The sequence below is a fragment of the Odocoileus virginianus genome, chromosome 17 (assembly GCF_023699985.2).
Source record: "Odocoileus virginianus isolate 20LAN1187 ecotype Illinois chromosome 17, Ovbor_1.2, whole genome shotgun sequence".
In the NCBI taxonomy this organism is placed as follows: Eukaryota; Metazoa; Chordata; class Mammalia; order Artiodactyla; family Cervidae; genus Odocoileus; species Odocoileus virginianus.
The window spans coordinates 39,703,368-39,721,176 of NC_069690.1; the positions used below are offsets into that span (position 1 = coordinate 39,703,368).

General features: G+C 40.9%; 2 protein-coding genes and 1 pseudogene across 17 annotated transcripts in view; 2 read left to right on the plus strand and 1 right to left on the minus strand.

Moving 5' to 3' along the window:
* Window positions 1-17,338, minus strand: part of NBR1 (NBR1 autophagy cargo receptor) — a 28,841-nt gene extending 11,503 nt beyond the window's left edge. For 2 of the 7 annotated variants that reach the window (XM_020886539.2, XM_020886535.2), the window contains exons 1-12: window positions 16,570-16,676; window positions 13,287-13,397; window positions 12,016-12,078; window positions 11,278-11,296; window positions 10,519-10,541; window positions 3,880-4,074; window positions 3,491-3,568; window positions 2,773-2,987; window positions 2,117-2,284; window positions 1,482-1,691; window positions 537-696; window positions 153-443 (exon numbers count right to left, since the gene is read on the minus strand). In XM_020886539.2, coding sequence (XP_020742198.2) covers window positions 153-443; window positions 537-696; window positions 1,482-1,691; window positions 2,117-2,284; window positions 2,773-2,987; window positions 3,491-3,568; window positions 3,880-4,074; window positions 10,519-10,541; window positions 11,278-11,296; window positions 12,016-12,078; window positions 13,287-13,388 — 1,524 coding nt within the window. In that variant the 5' untranslated portion in view covers window positions 13,389-13,397; window positions 16,570-16,676. Of the gene's footprint in view, window positions 1-152; window positions 444-536; window positions 697-1,481; window positions 1,692-2,116; window positions 2,285-2,772; window positions 2,988-3,490; window positions 3,569-3,879; window positions 4,075-10,518; window positions 10,542-11,277; window positions 11,297-11,784; window positions 11,829-12,015; window positions 12,079-13,286; window positions 13,398-16,569; window positions 16,677-17,247 lie in introns of those variants that run through there. The other 5 variants (XM_020886536.2, XM_070479451.1, XM_020886538.2 and 2 more) reach the window with 5 other exon arrangements.
* Window positions 5,435-8,026, plus strand: LOC110132925 (thyroid transcription factor 1-associated protein 26-like; annotated as a pseudogene).
* The window catches only part of BRCA1 (BRCA1 DNA repair associated), a 70,154-nt gene continuing 69,171 nt past the window's right edge, over window positions 16,827-17,809 (plus strand). For 9 of the 10 annotated variants that reach the window (XM_070479446.1, XM_020886530.2, XM_020886533.2 and 6 more), the window contains exon 1: window positions 17,355-17,757. The gene's annotated coding sequence lies outside the window, so the exon portion shown is untranslated. Of the gene's footprint in view, window positions 16,894-17,354; window positions 17,758-17,809 lie in introns of those variants that run through there. The other variant, XM_020886528.2, reaches the window with a different exon arrangement.

The following is a 17,809-nucleotide window of genomic DNA, read 5'->3' on the forward strand; positions in this document are numbered from 1 at the left end:
AACAACCAGGGTTAAGCACTGAAGGACACACAAAGCCCCAGAAGACTACACCCAATATAAGCAAACTGATATGTTTGAGAGGAGGGGAGAAGCTGGCCTTTCCAGGTTTCTGGGGGATCCACCAGCTGAGAACAGGCCCTTCCAATGCTCACCTCTTGCTGGCAGGTGAGATCATCACCTCTGCTTGAGCTGATCATGCTCTTTTCATTGTTATCCAGGCTCTCTGTGGAGGGGAAAGGATCCACTATGATGCTGCACCAGACCCGAGGCCCGAACTGCTGGCCTTTGTGAGAAAGACGCCAATGGGAAGTGTATGTTCCCTCCAAGGTTGGGGCAATGAACTCCACAGACACGACTCCCACATGGCCAGCCTTTAGGCAGGGAACCAAAACATCCTTCTTTTCAGTAGAAGCCAAAGTCAGGTTTCCCCACATGAACTTGAGCTGAAAAGAATAGTAACAGGAGAAAGAAAGTTTGTCAGTTAAACACTCTGCCATCTCAGTCACTTCACATTCACACTGTGTGGGGAAAACTACCTTTGTGTCTGTGCTCCACTTGACATTTCCTGTATTTTTCATCCTCCAGTGTTTGATAAACTTGGTTCCTGGCTGGAGGTGAGTCCCATCAGGCAAATTCTCGTCCACAAATGCGGCACTGAGTGTCGGCATAACTGGGGCACAGGGTTGCAGAGGGAGCCTGGACAGAAGTTTAGATTTTAATTACTTGTGTTGGGTGTGATGTATTCTGAATATCCAATATGTGGTTCAATATGCAGACCATGACCCTGGAGGGCATACTAGTGCATTTGCTTTATAATGGGAATTCCCTTACAGTCCAGTGGTTAGAATTGTTGCTTTCACTGCTGAGGGCCTGGGTTTGATCCCTGGTCTGGGAACTAAGACCCCGCAAGCTTCATGTGGTGCAGCCAAAAAACCCTCCAACAACAAGAACAAACTCTTAACATTTTTTAAGAAAACAAGCTGACCCAAGGAATTCCCTGGCAGTCTAGTGGTTAGGACTCCATGCTTCCACTGTAGGGAGTACAGGTCTGATCACTGGTCAGTGGACTAAGATCCTACCTGCCACATGGCACAGCTGAAAGAATAAAGCAAGGGGACCTGATTCCTAAGTTAAAACACTATGGTGAGGATAACTGAAAGGGTCCATAAATACCACAACTAGAGAGTTGGGCTCTTAAAACATTTGCTCCTTTTCCTTCAAACCCAGACTGCCTCCAGTGAAGAGAGATCACACCAGTTTCTGAACCTTACTGGTTTCTGTTTTTCTGAATAAGGCAACAAAGTAAGTGTCAAAGATAACTAGCAAACCACCCTTTAAGAACACTAAGATCAGAAAATGGGAAGTTTTAAGGGTTTGAGTGCTAGGAGTTAGCTATAATAACTAAGACAGAATTTGGCTTAAGTTCCAGTTTTAGAGGGCTGGACCTGAAGCTCTGGCTCCCCCCCCGGCCCTGGGCTTACATCGGGGTGTTTGACTGCAGCAGGCTCTCGGGTCGGCCCAAAGGAGACTTGGGGCTCTGCAGCCCATGAAGCGAATTCCATAGATGAATCTTCCTGTGGAGTTTAAGCTGCTTCTTAAGTTCCTTGACCTCTGCTTTACGCTGTTTCTTCTCAGCCCGCAATCTTTGCTTTTCTGCTTTAAGAAAGTTCTTATCAACTTGCTTCTGGAGCCTGTGAGATTAAAAAAAAAAAGTCTTAAAAAACAAATCTCACAAATAAACCTTGAAGCTATTCTGAGCCACCTGTGGTCTTCATCAGCATCTGTTCTAGTTTAGCTTCTTAATTTCTTTCCACAGTTCTGGTTTCCATCTCATTAGCTCCAGATAATTATCCCTGTCACTGTACATCAACTGGAAAGGAGCTGGAACTAAGGAGACTCTTTGGTCTTTTTTTTGGCTGTGCCACATGGCTCGTGGGAGCTCAGTTCTTCAACCAGGGATCAAACCTGTGTTCCCTGCAATGGATGCGCAGAGTCCTAACCACTGGATGGACCGTAAGGGAAGTCCCAGAAGACTATTTAGTTTTGTGATCCCACCCTGTCACCAAAACCAAAAAGCCAACCAGAGAACAAACACCCTATATATATATAGTTTTACCTGGCCTGTTCCAAAGCAGCAGGAAGGCGAGGAGTAGACAACCTCGAGTGAGAAAACGGTTCAGAGGAACCCATAACCGGTCTCCGCAACTTCAGCAGGACATGGTTGGAGTCATGGGCGTATGGCCCTGATTCACAATCTTCGCAGATATTGTAGGATGGGCAGAGGCTGTGAGGAAAGGAATGGCACAGTGGGAAGTACCTGAGGTCAGGAGATATGGACCCAGGCTTCCATATATTTGCTCTACCACCACTGAGGTGGGAACCTGAGCATGCCACCCACACATGCCATGTCTCAATCCTCATGAATAAAATGAAGATATTAACACTTCACCTATACCTATTTCAAAGGACACTCTATGGGAGGAAAGATATGAAAGAGTTTGGAATAGGGAGACAACCTTTGAGGATCCAATTTTGTTTTGGGGAACTTAATTTTGTCTGGCTCTCTCAATTCAAATGTATACCTGAACACAGCAATCTAATGACTCACTCTTCAAATAGTTATCTTCTCTTGTGGATGAAGAGTAGCTTGTTTTCAATACAGAGCTGCTGTGTCTGATGCTCAGAGTAAGCACACCCTTTACCCCCCAGAACATTAGAACCTCCCGCTCTGTGGTCTACTAAGGGGTGTTCATTCCCAAGCTACTGCTTTACCTGCACTGGTAGCGCACACCCATGATACTCCTTTGGCAGCTGCTGCAAGCAATATGCCAGCTGAACTGGTTTTCTGGCAAAAACAGAGTCTCCTCTGAAACAGGCATTGAAACTTCTGAGGGACATGAACCTAAGGATGGATTCTGGAGGACAAGCTTCTCGCGTAATTTCTGTTCAAGCTTTTCAACCGTTTCTTTAACCACTTGTTCTCTGAACTAGAATACAGAAAAGGTGGTGTGGGGTGGGGGGGAATTCTCTCAGTTCCAAGACTGGAAAAACGCATGAAAATATAAAATAAACCTGAAACCTCACCATCTCTGGTATAAGAACACAATAATCAGATAATAGATACAGAATGAATGGACAGAAACATAGCCAAAAAAAGGTCTAATCCTTCCACAGCTAAAGTGGCTTCAAAATAAATATCAAGAAGCCCTTTGATGAGTAAATTTCTAACGCTTCCTTCTCAAGCACAGAAATTTGTCTCTTTCCCTTACATCCTTAAACTCCCCCCTTTTCTAGTACATCACTGCAAAGGCCAGGAACTTTCTTGACTGGAAAGTTTGGAAGTTGGAAAGTTGTAGTTTGGAAATTACTAGCTACCATTCTTCGTTCACCTGTACCAGAGGCAGCAGCCCTCTGGAGCTAGCTTTCTATTTCTTCAACAATCCATCTTTGCCAACACTGCTGCTAAACCCAAGCTAGAAAGAACACTCACTGTCTCTAGGTAGCTTGTGAACCAGTCAGGGGGCTTGTCTTGAGGCTGGTCTGGATTACGTGGAGCAGGTGGAAGCTGCTGCAAGTAAACACAAATCCAAGATACTTTTTTTCTTCTGTTTAAAGTAATTGTCCTACAATGTATCATTTTGAGGTTTCTTTTGTCAAATAATATTAACATATAGCTTTAAAAAGTGAGCATGAAAAAGTATAAGAAAAATGTCACCCTATTCATGGTCCTCTCCAGAAGTAACTACTGTTACCAGTTCAAAAAGTCAGACAGAGAGGGTCACAATTAACTCCCAAACCTCTGAAGAACAGCTCAAATCTTAGACCAGAGACAATGAAACACAGGTCAGAAAAATCATAGACAGGTCGTTCCCTTTGTACCTGTGTTGCAGGATCCTCTGGGGTCTTCATGTCTGACCCCAAGACTCTCACCAGTGAAGAATAATGTGCAAGTGGCTTCTTTCCTGTCCTAGCAACTGGTCGTTTTTCTGTTCCATTAGGGGGTGGGGCTTCTTCGACAACACGACAGCCTTCATGGACTTGCATCTGCAACTGGTTTCCCTGCTTAACTGCCATCTGAGAGCAGAAGTTATGAAATAAAAACAATATTATGTGATTCTTTTCCTAAATAAAAATTCAAAGACACAAAAACAGAAAGGGTATGGGAACATTTGCTGGAAAATATCACAATTTATGCTTCTTTGTATATCTGTAATATTTTTTTAATATTCTTTCATCTTAGAGAGAGGTAAACTGCTGATTTCCAAGACTATACCTATTCCTCAAAATGGTTTCTTTCTTTTTTGGGGGTGGGGGAAGCGTTTTTTCAAACTTTTTTATTATGAAAAATTTCAAACATACACAAAAGTAGGAGTAGTATAATAAATCCCCAAGGATTCATGCTTTTTTAAATTAAGTCAAATGACAAATATGCTAATACTCAGCCTGCTGCTTCTTTGCCAAGAATGTTAACTAGGAATGGTTTTGTTAAAAAACAAAGTTTTTAGTGTAGCTCTTCATTAGGTGAGATGTTTTAATTAATTGGGTTTGATTTTTAAAAATTTAAGTGTAACTGACAGAACATTAGTTTCAGGTGGACAACATAATGATCTGACATTGGTATACATTGTGAAATGATCACCACCTTTGTCCAGTTACAATCTGTTAACTGGTTTATAATGTAGGACTCCATTTACAGATTCTAGTCTCAACTTTACAAAAGTCAATTCTAAGACTCAGAAAAGTTAAACTTACATCCCATAGTTCACCACCTTTGTCCAGTTACAATCTGTTAACTGGTTTATAATGTAGGACTCCATTTACAGATTCTAGTCTCAACTTTACAAAAGTCAATTCTAAGACTCAGAAAAGTTAAACTTACATCCCATAGTTAAGTCTTTACCTTCCCACTAAGAATAGTATTTTGGGAAGCACGCTTAAGTGGTCACCTCTTTTTGAAGAGAATCTTCTCAAACACTCTTACTATTTTTTTTTTCAAACACTCTTATTTTTAAAAACTACTTCAAGGAACATTTGAGGTTTCAAGAAGGTACTCTAGCATCCAAGGAGAGATTAACGGTCAAGTCTGTGGGGTTCTAGCTCCTCCCACTTGTTATCCAGTGACAAGAACTGTTCTTTCTTTATCTATTTTCACACAGTAGACGTCTTAATATTCCACTTAGAAACAGCATTCTGTGGCCAAAACATCTGAAAGCTCTTATCTAGGTCAGGGATCAGCAAAATTTCTTTTTTTCTTTAATTGAAGTATAGCGTATTTACAATGACTCAGGTCAGGTGTAGAGCAAAGTGATTGCTATACATACACACATACACTTTTTCAAGTTTCTTGTCCATAATAAGTTATTACGAGACACTGAATACAGTTCCACGTTCTATACAGGAGGTTCTTGTTCAACAAACCTTCTTAAAGGGCCACATGATAAATATTTTAGGCTTCTGGGCCATTCAATTTCTCCTACTACTCAACTCCGTCATTGTGGCACAAAGGTAGCCAGAGACAAAACATGATCAATGGGCATGACTGTGTTCTAATAAAACTTTAAATATGCAGCCAGGGTGAGGTCAGCCACAAGGTGGTGAACAAGAATTTTTGGGACATATGGCAAATGAGTTTTACCGGTAGGATTCAGAAATAAGAACCTGAAACAGAGAACGTGGTGACCTAATTACCAATCATCTGTAGGCCTCTGTGGGGAAAGTTCACAAGAAAGTTCCCTTCCTAGCAAGGGAAAACTTTACATTTTGAAGAAACTAAAAAGTCAGCAACATAGTAAGAAATTGCTATGGCAGGAGATGAAGGCTTAAACCTCACAGGAATCTCAATTCGCAGATTTATATACTGATCATTTGAAACAACTCTAATTAGCTTAAGAGGAAAGATTCAGGAAGCAACCTAGAAAAGTTACCAGTCCTTATCAGAACTAGAAGTTGACCATCCATTGTCAGAAGAATAAGTAGATCAACATTTGTTAGAACAATGTAATACTGGTCAGGCTTTGTCTGAACTCTGAGCTTTGAGCAGGCTCAGCCAAAAGAACAATGTAGCATAACAGTAAACTCTCCTGCTATTCCAAAGAAAAATATTAATAAAAAGAAAACATCATACCAAAAAACACAGAAGAGGGGCTTCCCTGGTACAATGGATAAGAATCCGCCTGCCAATGCACAGGACACAAGTTCAATCCCTGGTCCAGGAAGAGCCCACATGCCATGGGGCAACTAAGCCTGTGTGCCACAACTACCATGCCCACATCCTAGAGCCTGTGCACTGCAACAAGAGAAGCCACTGCAGTGAGAAGCCTGCGCAACCAAGAGTAGCCCCCCGAAAACAGAGACGGCCCCCATGCAGCAACAAAACCCCAGTGCAACCAAAAAATAATTTTAAAAATAATTTTTAAAAAAGCACAGGAAGAATGTGAACAAGTACAAGATAACTGTGCTGTTAAAGAACAAGAATTTGGAGGAAATAAGAGAGAAGCTCTAAGGCTTTACTAAAAAAGGACAGTATCATCTTTTTTTTTGGCTGCACCACACAGCTTATAGGATCTTAGTTCCCTAACCAGATAACCTGTGCCTTCCACGGTGAAAGCTCGGAGTCCTAACCACTAGACCACTCAGGAATTTCCATCAGTACTTTCTGGTGGAAAGGATTAAGTTATCTGTTAGCTACTGAGTTCGGGTATGTACTATCCCTCCTAACACTGAACTAAATTTGTCAACAGAAACTGAGATTGTTAAGCTATACTGAGAATAAAATGTTCAAATACTGTTTTTGTAAAAAGAAATTATATCTAAATAGTCTACATGATTCCTTTTCTTCCTTTCACTTTTCATTTTTGTCCAAGCTGCAGGGCATGTGGGATCTTAGTTCCCCATCCAGGGATTGAACATGTGCCCCCTCCTTCAGAAGTGTGGAGGCTTAACCACTGGACCTTCAGAAAGTCCCTCCTTTCTTTTTTTAACTGAGGTATGGTTGATTTATAATACTATATGCTTTCAGGTATATAACCTAGTAACTCATAATTTTTAAAGATCATATTCCATTTATAGTTATGATAAAATATGATATGGCTAAATTCTCCATTCCTTGTAGCTTATTTATTTTATATATAATAGTTTGCACCTCTAAATCCTCTACCCATTTCTTGTCCTTCCCTACTGGTAACCATTAGTTTGTTTTCTGTATTGGTGAGTTTGTTTCTTTTTTGTTATATTCACATTTTACTTTTTAGATTCCACATATATGATAACATACAGTATTTGCCTTTCTCTTCCAATCTATTTCACAAAGCTACATCCATATTGTTGTAAATGGCAAAACTTCATTCTTTTTTATGGCTGACTAGTATTCCTGGACTTCCCTGGTGGTTCAGTGTTATCCACCTGCCAATGCAGGAGATGTTCGTTCAACCCCTAGGTCGGGAAGATCCCTTGGAAGAAATGGCAACCCACTCCAGTATTCTTGCCTGGGAAATGTAACGGACAGAGGAGCCTGAAAGGTTATAATCCATGGGGTTGCAAAAGAATCAGACATGACTTAGTAACTAAACAACAACTAACTGTATGGGTGTGTGTACACATCTTTATCCATTCGTCTGTTGATGGACACTTAGGTTGCTTCCATATCTAGACTACTATAAATAATGCTGCTGTGAACATTGGGTGCATACATCTTTTCAAATTAGCATCTTCATTTCCTTTGGATATATACTCAGGAGTAAAATTGCTGGGTCATACAGTAGCTGTATTTTTAGTTTCTTGAGGAACACCCAAACTGTTTTTCACAGTGGCCACATCAAATTTACATACCCACCAACAGTGTACAAGTGTTCTCCTTTCTCCACGGCCCTGCCATCATTTGTTATTTGTGACCTTCCTGATGATAGCCATTTTGACAGGTGTGAGGTGACCTGTTTCTTATTTATTTACCTCTGAAGGCAGGCTGGCCTGGAGAACTGAAAGAACCTTTTAGTTGAGTGAGGTGTAATACTTTTATCATTTAAATTCAGATGAAACACAGTGTTCAGAAAAAATTTTAAATATTATATATATATATATTTAGAAAAGGCAGAGGAACCAGAGATCAAATTGCCAACATCTGTTGGATCATTGAAAAAGCAAGCGAGTTCCAAAAAAACATCTACTTCTGCTTTACTGACTACACCAAACCTTTGACTGTGTGGATCACAACAAACCGTGGAAAATTCTTAAAGAGATAGGAATAGCAGACCACCTGACCTGCCTCCTGAGAAATCTTTATGCAGGTCAAGAGGCAACAGTCAGAACTGGATATGGAACAACAGAGAAATTGGAAAGGAGTACGTCAAGGTGACGTACACTGTCACCCTGCTTATTTAACTTATATGCAGAGTATATCATGCAAAATGCTGGGCTGGATGAAGCATAAGCTGGAATCACGATTGCCGGGAGAAGTATCAATAACCTCAGATATGCAGATGACACCACCCTTATGGCAGAAAGTGAAGAAGAACTAAAGAGCCTCTTGATGAAAGTGAAAGAGGGGAGTGAGAAAGTTGGCTTAAAACTCAACATTCAGAAAGCTAAGATAATGGAATCCAGTTCCATCACTTCATGGCAAACAGATGGGGAAACAATGGAAACAGTGAGAGACTTTTTTTTTTTTGGGTTCCAAAATCACTGCAGATGGTGACTATAGCCGTAAAATTAAAAGATGCTTGCTCCTTGGAAGAAAAGCTATGACCAACCTAGACAGCATATTAAAAAGCAGAGACATCACTTTGCTGACAAAGGTCCGTGTAGTCAATGGTTTTTCCAGTAGTCATGTATAATTTGAGAGTTGGACCATAAAGAAAGCTGAACACTGAAGAACTGATGCTTTTGAACTGTGGTGTTGGAGAAGACTCTTGAAGAGTCCCTTGGACTGCAAGGAGATCCAACCAGTCAATCTTAAAGGAAATCAGTCCAGAATATTCATTGGAAGGACTGATGCTGAAGCTGAAACTCCAATACTTTGACCACCTGATGTAAAGAACTGACTCACTGGAAAAAGACTCCGACACTGGGAATGATTGAAGGCAGGAGGAGAAGGGATGACAGAGGATGAGATGGTTGGATGGCATCACTGACTCGATGGACATGAGTTTGAGTAAGCTCCGGGAGTTGGTGATGGACAGGGAAGCCTGGAGTGCTGCAGTCCATGGGGTCACAAAGCATTGGACACGACTGAGCAACTGAAGTGATGAGCGCACGCGTGCACACACATGGGCATGCACGCACACACACGTGCGCGCACACACACACAGAGTCAGCTTACCAGGTATAGTTTGTCAACTCTTATTCTAGGCCAGAAACCAAGAAGCTTTTTCTAAAACACTTGGTAGAGTCTGTGAAAAAAATTGCTCAAGAAATAACTATAATGAAACTGTGTCAAAATATAAATGTGGGATTTTAAGTTTTATATAGTAATTATGTAAAAACTATGCATATAAAAGAAGTCTTGCTTCCTAGGGCAAGGCAGGCTTATATAAACTGTAGACTCCTGATATCTAAGATTTCTGACTGAATAGGTAAAACAGTGAACATGGGAAAGGCAGAGGAATTCTCAAGTTTTAAAAAGACTTTGTGAAACTACTGTAGCTTCTGAGAACTGGGAAACCGAAAAGCTGGAAGGGTTGAAGAACAGTAAAGGGGTGTTAGGGAACATCATATGAAAACAGCTTAAAAGCAGAGCAAACAGGAAGACTGCATGAACTGGGGCAGAGAAAAATTACGAAGCATGAGAAATTCTTAACACAGATGGATATTTCAACTACAAGAAACGAGAGGACATGGATATCTAAAACCAATAGACTGGCTGGGAAATAAAGATTTCTCAGTAAAAAACAAGAAAAAATTGGCTAAATTTTTGAAACCAGTGGCACCCAGAACAGCAGTTTTGACCAAAAACTGGAAAGGGTAAATTCAGCTACTGATTTTTTAAACAAAAATCTTGCTTTTCCCTTCTTCTCTCCCTAGACCAAAAGTGATTATGGAAAATGACTTAATCTGGACTAGAAGTTCAAAAAGGATAGTCAATGAAAGGCCAGCTTAGCACACCTTAAATAAGTGACCTTGAGGAATGTTCTAATTGATCACTGACAAACAAGAGGATATTTGTAACTGCATGGTTACACCTTAAATTCTTCCACATTATAGTGTAATATTCTACAAGGAACAAAATGAAGGAAGGAGATGAAAAGTGTGAACCAGAAAGCATCAATCCAGAGTTTTCTGAATTCTGAAATGCCAGGATGGTGGATCAAGATCAGCAATGAGATATCATGATCATCAGAAAGAATCTTTACATTAGGATGTACCTTTTGCTGTGTGGTATGCCAAACTCAACCCAGTCTCCCTAAAAATGGGTTTTGATGTGTTTACAGTCATTAGTTTCTCCCCATGGCTAACGGAATTCAGGCTCAAGTTTTAGTCCATAAATATTTTTTAAATTATTCGAAAATAAGATGAAATAATCATTACCTTAAGTGCTTCTTCATATTCTCCTAAAAGGACAAAAATACATACTGTGATTTTTTTTTTTAACCAGCCCAAAAAGACTCAATTAAGCACAGTAAATTCTTACTTTTAAAAATTCTTAGCTTACAACTGTGTGTTACACAAACAGCTACTACTTTTTAGCTGACAAACTCCCTTCTCATGCTGTCATAAATAGAAGCTACTTGCAGATTAGCTCTCCCCCTTAAATCCTTCTCTCTTTGCTACCAGAGCCTTCCACTTACAAAAACTCAATCGAGTTCCCTTACACTAGACTTCATGAAGCTCAGGACTCAAGGAAGTTCAAGGATAATGGTAATACTATCATTTCAGCCAGTTAAAAATATAACATTGTTCCTATGGAAAATACACCCATGTTCTGAACAACCATCTTATTTATACATGGACTTTAATATATACACCAAGTCAAGGAAAAAAGCAATACTAGGACAACAAGTTAAATGTGCTGAACTGGGAAGTGTATTTTCAAAAGATTAGCATCTTAAATATAAGAGAATCTCTCATTAAAGAGGTCCTTTGGGTCCAATCAAGGTGCCAACCTATACACAAAAACTGCTAAAAAATAAAGATTTGCCATGAATCTAATGCCCCTGGGTAAATGAGTGCATTTATCCCAAATTCTACTGATACTGCAACAAGCTTTGAGTGTAAATGGAAAGACCAACGCCCATGACCAGATTAAGATTTTTAAATAAAGCTCAATAGGTTTTCTTAGGGACTTACCTTGACTGTTGATGGATACCTGTGAAGAAAAAGCAACAGTGAATTATAAACTTTTCATCAACTGAGCAATTCAGCATATTCAGCCTCATAGGACAGACGCAAAATCTCAGGTTAGGGGTCCCACTTTTCCAGTACCTGAACTAACTGTGAATAATTAATTTTATTGTTTAACTATCACATCTACCTTTATTTCAGGTACACTGAGAAGCAGCATGGTATAGTGGCTAGGAGCCTGGGCTCTGAAGCCAGAAAGTATGAAGTATGTATATCAGAGGGTATGAGTGGTACCCTACTCTACTACTTCCAAGCTTTGGCTCCTATGGGCAAGGTTACTGAAACTCTCTGTGCCTCAGTTTCCTCATGAGTAAAACAGAGATGATGATAATAGTGTACACACATATAGTACTGTTGTTAGTGTGACACGTTATAACCACTCAATGAGGGAGGGTTTGCCATTACTTTTTATTATTATAAAATAGCTTGTGACATAGTTGAACGTAAGATCACCTGTAGTTTTAAAAGTCATCTCTCAGATTTTCTTCTTCAACGCTGCTTTCCTATTTCTCAACTCCATTTCAGATGCCACGACTTGGCTTAGAACATGCAATTATCAAATAGATTTAAACTCCTACACAAATGAAATAAACAGTATTCTGATATTTTTGAATACCATATCCCTCTTGAGAAATAAGATCCTTATTCTGGATACCTGGTCATGGGTACTATAATATACTTTACCTCTTCATTTTCCTCATCCAAGTATTTTATTTGAATAGTGTTCAGATCAAATGAAACTTTTACCTGCAAATAAAATGTGCACACTATATGATCAAGGTATCAAAAAGGCAGGTTGCAATAGAACCCTAGAAATCATAATATAAAGGATGGATAGGGACTGCCCTGGTGGTCCAGTGGCTAAGATTCCATGCTCCCAATGTAGGGGACCTGGGTTTGATCCCTGGTCAGGGAACTAGATTCCACATGCCACAACTAAGAGTACATACAGGGCTGTTAACACTGATCACTCCCGAAGAGGTTGAAATAGTGGGTGAAGGGTGAGGGGAGTGGAGGGATATTAATCTTTTCATTATATATGTTTGGATTGTTTCATTTCTTATAATAGGCACATATTATACTTTTATAATTTAAAATTTACCATAAAGAAAAAAGGCAAGTTGTCAGCTCATTTCTAATAGGAAAAGAAAGATAGCTGTTTTTGATTTTCAGATCATTTGACAAACAAGATCTAACTTTCTGGATAACCATCTGTCCAGGCAGTATAAATAAATAAAAAGAAATCTTTCCTGGAAGACAGAGGACTAGATCAGATCATCTTTTGAGGTCTCTCCACCATGTCTTACCATAACATATAACCTGGTAAAAGCAGGTTTTTAACCAAAGAGTTTCATTAGACAAACAGTTACACAGGAAGTAAAACATTCACTATCGCAAATCAAACAAAAACAGAACAAAGGGCAAACCTAGGGGAGGAAAGGCACTACCAATAACAACAAAAGGAACAGAACGAGCTGCTGTGAACATGTGTGGCAGTTTTCCTGCTCAACTCTGAGACACTCATCCTCCTGACCTACCAATAAATGCAACTGATCAGATCTTGAGACAAACAAAGATCTTTGTATCTTTGGTGGTTCAAAACCCACAGTAACCTATCTGCTCTCAATCAAGAGAACGTTAACCTAAGGCCTGGTTAGGGTGGGGCCCATGCCAATTCATTCCTTAGGCTGTATCTACAAGGAAAGAATTTCTAAGTCCTATTTCACTTAAAAAAATAATTTTACCTTCCTTTCTAAACTCTTCAAGATGAGTTTGTTTCCTCTACCAGGTACATCTGTATGAACACCGAACCCTTGACAAAAATTATTTTCCAAAAGGCTCAGAAATGGTAAATATGACAGATTTTACAGCTAAGAAGCATGGCTAAAAATAACTACTTTGGGGGAAAATATCCCTGTTTAAAGGATGGAGAAACAAAACAAAATAACACTCACCATAGCTTCCACATCAGCCCAAGTTGTATTTTCTGGGTCAGAAACTAGAAAGCTTTGAGTTTCATTTTTAAAAGTCACATTTAGTGTAACCTGTGGTTCCATGTTGTGGGGCTAGAGAAGACAGGATGGGTGAGGGAGAGAAAACACATTAGACAGGGTTCTGTAAACTGTATAAACATTCAGTCAGCTAATATCTGTGAGGACCTAATATAGGCTAGGCTAGGAGGACACAGCAGTGGATGACAAGATAATGTCCCTGCTCTTCTGCTATTTACAGTCCAGTAGGTGGTTTAAATGGACATGAGTTTGAGTAAACTCCGGGAGTTGGTGAGGGACAGGGAGACCTGGTGTGCTGTGATTCATGGGGTCGCAAAGAGTCGGACACGACTGAGTGACTGAACTGAACTGAGGTGGTTTAAAACAAATCTCACTTTCATGTGTTTGCAAAGAGAATGTAAATTTTGGTCACATTCATAGAAATAATCTAACATTTGTAAAATCCTTTGGATTTTATGAACTTTATGATGACTGCTTAATTAAACAGACACCTGCTATTACATATCTACTAGTAGGATACCAAGATGAGTAAGAGCAGGACTCTACCCTTGGGGAATTTATATTCCTAAAGCTTGAAGGAGATGTTCTAATAAATTTCTCTTGGAAAAGATGCCTTTTCCTAAACTGAGCAACCTAGGTTCTGTATTAGATCTATTTTAACAATTTAGAGGCTAAAACACTAGCCAAGAAACTACACAGGTATAGCATTCAACACCCTTTATTCAAGTCCATTTTTTTGGGGGGGGGAGTCTACTTTTTTCTTTTATGGAGAATTTCAAATATACATAAAAGTGGAGAATATTGATGATCTAACTATAACGATCAACTCAAAGTTACCCTCATTTCATCTATACTCTTCCATCCCCCCAATATGGATTGACTATAGTCAACTAATGTTTAAAATCTAACTATTAATGGGAAAATTTAAACCGCCACAAAAGAAAAGAGATTAATATACAATGAACCCTGAAAGACCCATCGACTGTCTTCATAATTACCATCAACTCAGGATTAATCTTGTTACAGCAATGCCTTTCCCTACTGGATTATTATTATTGTTTTTATTTCTTGGCCACATCATGCCACATGCAGGATCTTAGTTCCCCAACTGGGGATCAAACCTCTGTCCCCTGCATTGGGAGTGTGGAGTCTTAACCACTGGACTGCTAGGGAAGTCGTTCTACTGGATTATTTGACAGCCATCATTTTATCCATAAAATAATTGAGGGTTTTACCTCTCAAAGATAAGAATTTTACTTACAAATTGTTAGATCGTTTTTTATGACTTTACAAAAAAGTTTAAATCTAAATATAAGTTGTAATGTAAAAGAACAGCCTTTTCATGTTTCATGTTTTTTAAAAAACATATTCATTAATGCATCCTGACTAATCATCTACAGATTCAGATTCTGCTCCAGGCACAGACACTGCAGAGGACCAAGACTAAGTCTCAGGAGTTTACAGTGAAGAAGGGAGGGAGCACAGTAGTTTAAAAGAGCTGGATTCCAGACAGCTCTGGCACATTAATAGCCATATAAGTGTGAGCAGGTCATTTAAACTCTGAGCTTCAGTTTCTGAAACTGTAAAATAAGCCTGAGATCTCCGTTTTGCTAACCTCACAACACTATCATAAGGATTAATTAAAAATGTGTATGCTGGTTCTTTGAAAACAGTACTTAAAAATGAAAGTTATTATATAAATCAGCCTTTAGAACCTGACATAGTGCTGTTTTCCACAGTATAATGAACTGCCCTGTGAAACAATACAACTGTGAGACTGTCGTTAAAAAGGACCTTGAACTCTCTGAGAATCAGGGATTTGAGGGTTTTTTTTTGTAAATCCAAACAGAAACATCTCCCAACTTTTTCCATTCTCTGTCTCCACCTAGAGCCAAGAGCATTATCAAAATAGTTTCTGGCACCAATCCTGCTGACATCCAATATCTCATTCACACAGAATGCAATTCTTGGGGTCCTTAAAATTTGGACAAAACTCCTGTCAATGACCCAGAATCATGGGCAAAAAATCGGGGCGACTGACTAACTCACTCTGCCAAAATTCGATCTTCTAAAACACATTCTCAGTTTTCAACTTCTGAGAAGCACACTTCCACACTTTTGAGAATCCAAAAGGAAGCTAACCTCTTCCCTCTTTCTCAAATTACACAACTGGAAATAAGTTTAGATACGTTGGAACTCATCCAGCTGGCTGACTAGGGAGGTGAAAACAGGAAGTGGGAGATTCTAGTTTAGCTGGACTATAGCCAGGTCTTCATAAAGAGTTGCCTATTTATTTGCCTTGGATGTGAAATTCTTTCAGCAAGAGTATTGTCTTGAACTTGTGAAAATACCAAAGCTGTGGTTAGTGTCCTCTGTCACTGTAGTTAGTCAAGTCAGGTAGCTGGGGCCTAGGCTTTCAGCTTTCATTAACTGGATTATATTAAATTCATGTTCTGGCTCAGCTTTCCCTGGCACAAGTCAGCTTTTTCTCTAAGTCGACTTTTCCAGGATCTCAAACATCCCTTAAATGAAGTTGACCTGGAACCTGAGCTTTGATTACTGTCTCCACCTGAGGCCTATCCTGGAGTTAAAACGTGTGACCTGTTAACTCCATGGCTGATTCATGTCAATGTATGACAAAACCCACTGCAATGTTGTGAAGTAATTAGCCTCCAACTAATAAAAATAAATGAAAAAAAAAAAAGAAGTGTGACCTGAAAGCTGTGTGTTCAATAAAAAGGAAAAACGGTGCCCTTCCAATACCAGAGGTCCCTGAACAAGAAGACTTCCTTACGAGGTTCTCCAAAAGTGGGATGAGGGGTAGTGAGGAGGCTGTGTGGGCAATGTCATCTTTTTTTTCCCTTGCAGACTTCATCCTAGTCTTCCAGTTATCGTTTCCTACCACTCCTTGTCCCCAAGAGAGTGTCACTACCCCCTGAGAACTCTCTCGTTTCCTTTGCCCAGGCCTTTTTTGTCCTGGGGAGTATTGGGGTCCTTCACCAGAAGCTAGGCGTTCTGAACCACGGACCCTCCGTCCCTCCTGTGGTATCCGCCCCCTCGGCCCCTCAGAACACGAACGGATCTCCCATCAGGTCACTGAAAGATCGGCTGTCCAAGTCACGGAAGAAGTCGCCCTTCTCCTTTGGAGGCTTCCTCCCGTAAACTTCCCCAAGTCCTCTCGGTGAGACGTGACACCACCCCTAGGTAACCGCAGTTGTTTCCTTACCAGCTTCCCGCCCCCGGGGGGCGCCTGCCGGAGGCCAATGCAAGAACCGTTCGCTGCCAGCTCTGCTGCTACTCCTGCGGGGTGAATCTAACATGGCGGACAGAGACAGGGCCTAGTCCCCAGGCTCTCTGAGTTTTCGACAAGATGATTGGTTCTTACCAAGTGTCCTTCAAAACTACAGCCCTACTGATTGGTCGAAGATAAGTTGGCGGGGGCGGGGCAGGAGGAGCTTGACCCTCACAACAATAACAAACACGGGGCAAAGGGGCGGAACTGCGAGTGCGCAGCCGTGGGCCGGGGCCCCGGATGATTTCCCCTTCCCAGGTAAAAAACGCGCCAGTTGCATTTCTTTAGGTCACCGACTTTAGAGGACGACTTGCTGGAGACTCGCGGGGCTGGATGGGGGCTGTAGTCTTACTAGGACTTGTAGGTTCTTTAGCCTATTATCCACGCTCGACATACGAAAACATAACACTCCAATCCATATCTGTTGGCATGCATAAGCGCGCGGAGCTCTTCAGTTTATCAACTGAATTGTCGTTAGACTCGTGTCTGCCTCCCGTATCGGAGGTTCCTCTCCATAAGACTACAGTTTCCAAGGAACACTGTGGCCAAGGCCTTTCGATCCGCAATGCATGCTGGAAATCGTAGTTTTTCCCTCACAACCCTATTATTTACCTAAACTTGAAACTCCCATTGCGGCGGAAAGGGTGAGGGTGCTGGGCCTATTCCTGCGACTGCTTTAGGCACTATCATGAGCTCATATTCGGGCTCCAAGGAGCGATCTCGACGTTAGTACGGCAATCACTGTGACGTAATAACCCTCACCTGGAAGCGTAGAAGTGAGAGGGAGGGCGCCTATTAGAAAACTCCGGGAGAACTTGGTCTCTTCCGTCTCCTTCTAATTACGTAAAGAGGGAAAAGAATGGATGACCAATCGGGAGCCCCTGAGAGACTCAGCACTTTCTGCTCCGCCCTTCGGTTACGTGTCCGGTTCTCGCGTTCTGAGAGGCTCTCGCTCGCGGCAGCAGCCGGTTTCCGTGGCAACAATAAAGCGCGGGAATTACGGATTAGTTGAAACTGCGACTGCGCGGTGTGAGCTCTCTGGACAGAGGACTGTGCGGGGGCTTTTTCAGAGAAGTGGGCCTCTGGGTCCAGGAAGCCCGGACTTCTTGTTCTGGGTAAAAGGTGAGAGAACCGTGGGGAAGGGAGAGCGGCCCGTGGGGTGCTCTGGAGCAGT